This window comes from Xiphophorus couchianus, chromosome 5, assembly GCF_001444195.1.
Source record: "Xiphophorus couchianus chromosome 5, X_couchianus-1.0, whole genome shotgun sequence".
NCBI lineage: Eukaryota > Metazoa > Chordata > Actinopteri > Cyprinodontiformes > Poeciliidae > Xiphophorus > Xiphophorus couchianus.
Genome location: NC_040232.1, coordinates 5240299 through 5246298, shown reverse-complemented (window position 1 = coordinate 5246298; position 6000 = coordinate 5240299). Strand labels below are relative to the sequence as shown.

Here is a 6000-nt window from a genome sequence, read left to right as displayed (position 1 = left end):
TTGTGTGTTTTGCATATTTCTGCCCAGGTCCCTCTTGAAAATGAGATCTGGATCTCCTCACACTTTCTTCCTTCCTGGCTAAATACAGGAGTGAAAAAAATAACAAAATGATGGGGATTTCATCAGCTGTGAGCCAAAATTATCAAAATGAACACTTAAGTCGATATATGCTTTTCTGGAACTGAATTGCTGAAAAACATGTTTTGAGAATATTCTGCCTTATTGAGATGCACCTGTAAATTGTCTTGACACTTTTGTTCTGAAATTTAAAAAAATAATTATTTGATCCATTTTTCCTCATATTAATACGCATTTATCTTTTCCTGCTGAACATTAAAGCCATTCTCTTAATCTCTGCTTTGTGTAATGAGGAGTCAGAAATGTTAGCGACATTTGCATAAATTAACTCCCATCACTTTATTTATTTTCATTTTTGTTTTTCCTTACGGGAAAAAAAATGAGACGACTCGGGATGCAATTCGACTCCATCAGTATGGTTCTCTTTGTGTTTTCAAATATCTATATTTTCTTTTCAGCAACGCGCACTGAAAGCCTGGGGGCACCTTGTCCGTACGCTGCTCTCGGGGGCGAGCTCCTCCAATGCGTGCGCGCGCGCACGTGGGAGAGCGCGTGTATGTGTGTGTGTGTGTGTGTGAAGCGTGTGTGCCGAGTGTGTGTGCGTGTGTGTGTGTGTGCGTGCCTGCCCACGCGCGTGTGTCTGCTCTGCTGTTGCTGCCCTTTGATCCCTGCATTAGTGTTAGTTAGGGGCTCGGAGACACACTTGCACCGAGAGCAGCCATAGTCAAGACACGGCAACAACAACAGCGAGCGGCACCTCCTCCGCCCGTGTTCCCGTTCCCCCCCTGAACAATACACTTTAAACCGAGCAAAGCCAGGTGCACGACCGAGTCCCTGCCATCACTGGCGCCTCCAGTCTCAATGGGAAAAATCCTTTTTTCTCCTCATCCCCAAACAAGGACGAGAATGTGATTAAAAGCGGGGGGAAAATGCCAAGGAGGAAGCAGGAGCAGCCCAAGCGCCTGCCTTCACGTAAGTCCTCCGCTCGACGTGTGCGATTTTAGCCGCTCTCCGTGTGTTTTGCGCAGTAGTTTAGGGTTATAGAGGTGAAACAGACAAAAGGCTCGGCGTAGGTTATTTCTCCCCCTTTCTTTTTTTTTTTTTTTTTTTTTTTTTTTTTTTTTTAGGTTCGAGCGAGGCAGCCATGTTGTTGGCGAACGGGTAACGTTAGCCAGGCAGTGAGTGGATAAACGATACGTGGCTTTAATAAAGAGCAGAATCGATGAGAGGTCCGGTTCCGCTAAAAAGGTTGCGGTCAGTTTGGCGTATGTGTCGGGCGGTAGTGTGCGGCATAACGGGCGAGCGGTTTCGGTAACGTCTTCGGTCTCTCGGGTAGAGAAAAGGGGGAGGATCTGGGAGTCTGGCCGCAATAAAATGAAGGGTCAGCCGGATCAGACGAGCCAGAGTCTGGCTCCCCTGAACACCCCCGGTGTTCTCAGTTAGCCTCAGCGCTATCTAGCAGCACCGCTCGGTAAACTTCAATTCCCTGGCTATAAACGGCCAACTTTCGCTTCAGTTTTGCTACTCCGAGCTCGCGGAATCGACTCATTTCGCGTTTGTTTTAATTTTCTTGTTGTTGATAAGTAATGATGATGCTTTTTTATTAAACCCAAACCCATGTATACATCTTTTTTTACCCCTCCCTGTCTACATGAAGGCACTGTCAGAGACATGGTCGGTCACCTGAAGTTCAGGGTTTTTCCCCCCTTCCTTCCCTTTGCAGCCATTCATTGCAGACAGACTCCGATCAATAACGCGGTTAGAAAAAGGAAACAGCACTCAGGCTCAGATACGCTGCTTGTGCCGCAGCAGAACCCCATTATACTTTCCGAGGAGTTTATTTTAGTCGGTGGTTGGCTTACTTTTGTGCGTTTGACCCTTACTGTCTTCGATATGCTGCCTTTATCAGTCTTATACATATAATGAAATGCTGCTATAACGTACTCCGGCCGCTGGAGGATTCCTTAGATGTTTAGGGGCCATTATTAGTGACATTTTTTATGCTGTTAATCATTTCTGCTGAATGCACGCGTAGGCAAACAGCTCAATTAGTCATATTGATATGCAAATTTCATGAATAATTAAGTAATTCAGCTGGATATATTGTGCTTTATTTTATAAATGTCACATCCCTCCAGATGTTTTGCATTGCAGCTAATTTTGCTCGTTTGTACCCAGCTCAGGTGTCTGACCTGGGGATGAACTTAAGGGGAAAATTGCAGAAGCTGGGTATGAGGCAGAGATGTGGACAGTAGGTGCAGTGATTGGTGCTCTGAGTGGAAGTGACTGACGGTGTGGGAAGTCACATGGGCTTCACAGCACAGAGCGTGGTTTTGAAAATAAACCGTAGCAGCCTTTATAATACAATCTGGCATCGAAGTCTTGATTTGGAACTGTGTTTTGAGTGTGTTTTAGTCACTTTTATAGGTTCAGAGATTTAGTGGCCAATTACTGAATTTTGTAAAGTGTTGAATTGTCTCTACTTATTTTAGTTGATTTTCGTTCTCTTAAAGTAGGCATTTATTCCTAGACCACAACTGAGGTTGCCCTAAAATACTAATATTTTCTTTTCAAGCTGTTATTATTCCTGGACAGAAATATTTCACATGAAACAGGAGCCTGTGGTGCAAAGACCAAAAACTTCCTAACTAAACCATTTGGTCTTATGCTCTGGTTCAGAAACCTGTAGAGGTTAGTGGTTTAAAAATCTAAGAGTCATTTTCATTCCTGTTAGCAACACAGCTGAGGGGTTTTGCTGAAGTTTTGATTGTTCAATTTGAGTTTGGAGATAGGTTCAATGAAAAATCTGAACAAATTATTATCTGAAGTTCAAATTTGTAGCTTTAATTTGTGAAAAAATTCAACCTGAATACCTATTTTTAGGTTAAATAGTGTTCGTTTCTGTTTTAAATGGGGAATGTGTTAAAGTTTCCAGTACAAACATTTGGCTGTTGAAAGTTACTGTTTCAAAGTACATAACTGACATTTATTCTGACTGGAGCTGAACATTTCTTCACAATAACAGTTCGCACAATAGTATCACAAAATTGACTGTTAATATGATCCAAGTGTTATAAACTTTGATTTTACATGCTAATATAATATTTAGCCAGCTGGACAGAGTCTCAGAACAGCAGATGCTCACACCGGAGATGAGTAACATTGCCCAAAATGCTGAACGAGTGAAGGAAACACCACTGCAATATTTACCAATATTATCGCCACTGCAAGATTTTTATTAAATGTCATGCAGCTTTAATTTTGATAACTAAAACGTTGAACATTAACCAAAGATCATTTGTTAAATTTCATATTTTCCCAAAATGTTCAAATTAAGCAATTATTTTATCATATTATGTCATAATTTTTATAGGTTTCAAAGTAAACTGAGGGCCCTTAAACATCCCAGAATATCAGCCTTTACCTGTTTCCTTTATTAACCTTGGTATAAATTCTTTTTTCAAGTTCTTTTAACACTTTATCAAACATCATTGTATCCAACTCTTTCAACATTTTTTTCATAATGCATCTGTTTTAGAAATAACAGTAAAATGACTTTTTCTATGTTTCAGATAAATGAGAACTGTAAAAACAACCCAGACTTGAAGCTGCCTCTGTGTGACTAGAAAGCTACAAATACAGTAAAAATCCTCTAGGTTAAAGGCCTGAGCTTTGTATACATGCAACTAAGCAGAAAAGACAGATTAAAGCTCACTATTTATTTCTCTCCACAAATATAGGGGTCAGCATATTACCAATATCTAATTTTAAAATAACAGTAGCGTTCAGCTTAATATTTGGATTAAAAAGCTCTGATTTTCTTTTAGTTGCTAAATTGCTATCATTAAATTTATTTATAGTGGAGCTTTATGGAGTTGCTTGGATGCAATATTTGGCTGGATATTCTAAATCAAGGACCATGCATTCATTCTCTGCATGCAAATAATAATTTTTTGCCACTTAGCTACCCATACCTGATGTATAGCTTTCGTTGCTGAGATGCTAAAGCACAGTGTGTGTGCAGGGGACATTGGGATGTAGTAAAGAGTCAGGAATATGTGGGTTAATTATAATTAATATACATTTTCAGCGCATTTTGATGTTTCCTGAAATTATTCACCTTGAGTTTTGACAAAAGTTGAGTATGAGAGAGAGCAGCTTATGTTACACCGCTCTGCAGTAGGAGGATTTCAGTAACACCAAAACAAAGAGAAATGATCACAAAGTTGACAATTTGATCCCTTTCGCACTTTGTACTAGCAATTCACATTAGCTGTAGAGTTTGTAGACTAACATTTTCCAAATCCTGCATGTTCTCTGACACAGAACAGGACTTTTTATAATGATAAAACAGAGTAACTTCGCTGCAATATGTTCAGTTTTTCTTTACCTTCTAACATCAGACTTTATTGTAGTATTATATTCCCTCCTAGGAGCTTCTTGCATGTTTTGTGTTTGTCTGATCATTTGAAACACCTCAATGAATCTGAAACTGACTTCTTCACTTTGTGAAAACCTTCACAACTGGATGTGGCAATAGCTGATTGGGAAAAGTTCAGCTCTTTACTTCAGATCAGCTGATTATCTGTCAAGCATTACATCAACTGATTTACGCTGCAGCAACTTCTGAATTTTTTTGTTTTTCCACTATGTTTGTAACAAATAACCCATATAATATATTATCTTTGGATCTCTTTTCATCGCCTGTTGGATATTTGTCTACTTTTTGTTATTTGTAGTCATTAATTGTGTGGGACTGTGATATGTTACCCTTAGAGCAAAGCTGTGTGCTCATTTTTGTTACATCTCTGGGACCTTTCTCCATTAATTCACCAACCTTGTCAACACCAGCCTTATTCATGCCCTGGTCCTAATGAGGCAGGATGTCATTTCTGGGTTAGGTGAGGTTCGTGTCTGGATTAGGCATGCATTTGTTCCTGTTAAGATGTTAGTTTGTTTTTGAGGCTGTGCACATGCAATTTGAAAGCAACTCCCTCCCATATATTTGGTGCATTATGTACCTGTCTGTGTATCTGCATAGCTTGTAAAATACTTTTACAGATATCATATAGCAGGGATAAGATGTGTATGATTTGGTATCTAATTGTTTACCTAGAAGGATGATCAGATAGATTATCCAAAAAATATAAAAACTTTATAGGTTTACTTCTTTTATCCTGTAAAGAAAACAAAGAAGTATTATTTCAACAGAAATATTTTGGGTTTTAATACAAGACAATTACAAAATACACACTTGTTTCTGCTTGGTTATCATATAAATTAGTCCCAAATAGAGATAAATATGTTTCATCTGGTATACAAACACAAAGTTGTGTATATTTGTGAAAACAAATCAAGAGAAAGCCGATATTGAAGGAAATCAATGCAATGTTGTCTGGTCTATGCTTGTCTTGACATGCTAACATCTAAATATCCAGGCAGCATAGACTAAATTCCACCGTAACATGTCTTGGATTATACCATAGATTTTTGGCAAGCATTGCTAATCCAGTTCACTTGCTTTTGCCGCTCCTCTGACTGCATCGTGAGAAAGCCGGGCAAAGAGACACATTGGAATTGGTGATATAATTCTTGCCCATTATGAGTGAAGATTATATTGTAAATATAGAGATGGATTCGCTGCTTAGATGAGACCAGAACTTTTTAACCCACATCCATATATTGTTTGCAAGTCTAGTGTAGGGCCTGAAGTGGGACCTGTGCTCCAATCACAGAACAGTATGGATTTGTCTGAAGTTTTTTTGTTTTTGTTTCCTGTTTTCTTTCTGCTCTGGCCTTTTTTCCCGGTATGAGCTAAATGATAAATATGTTTTGAAATGCAGTTTTGGTTACAAAAACTAACTCTAATATTTGAGTTGGTAAACCCTCCAGAAATTTTGAAACCAGGTAGTTGAAAGGGGT

General features: G+C 39.0%; 1 protein-coding gene across 5 annotated transcripts in view; it reads left to right on the top strand.

Annotated features, from left to right (window-relative positions):
• The first annotated feature begins 610 nt into the window (after positions 1-610).
• znf827 (zinc finger protein 827) overlaps positions 611-6000 on the top strand; it is a 98924-nt gene continuing 93534 nt past the window's right edge. For 2 of the 5 annotated variants that reach the window (XM_028017901.1, XM_028017902.1), the window contains exon 1: positions 611-1050. In XM_028017901.1, the coding sequence (XP_027873702.1) occupies positions 1008-1050 (43 nt within the window). In that variant the 5' untranslated portion in view covers positions 611-1007. The remainder of the gene's footprint in view (positions 1051-6000) is intronic. The other 3 variants (XM_028017904.1, XM_028017903.1, XM_028017900.1) reach the window with 2 other exon arrangements.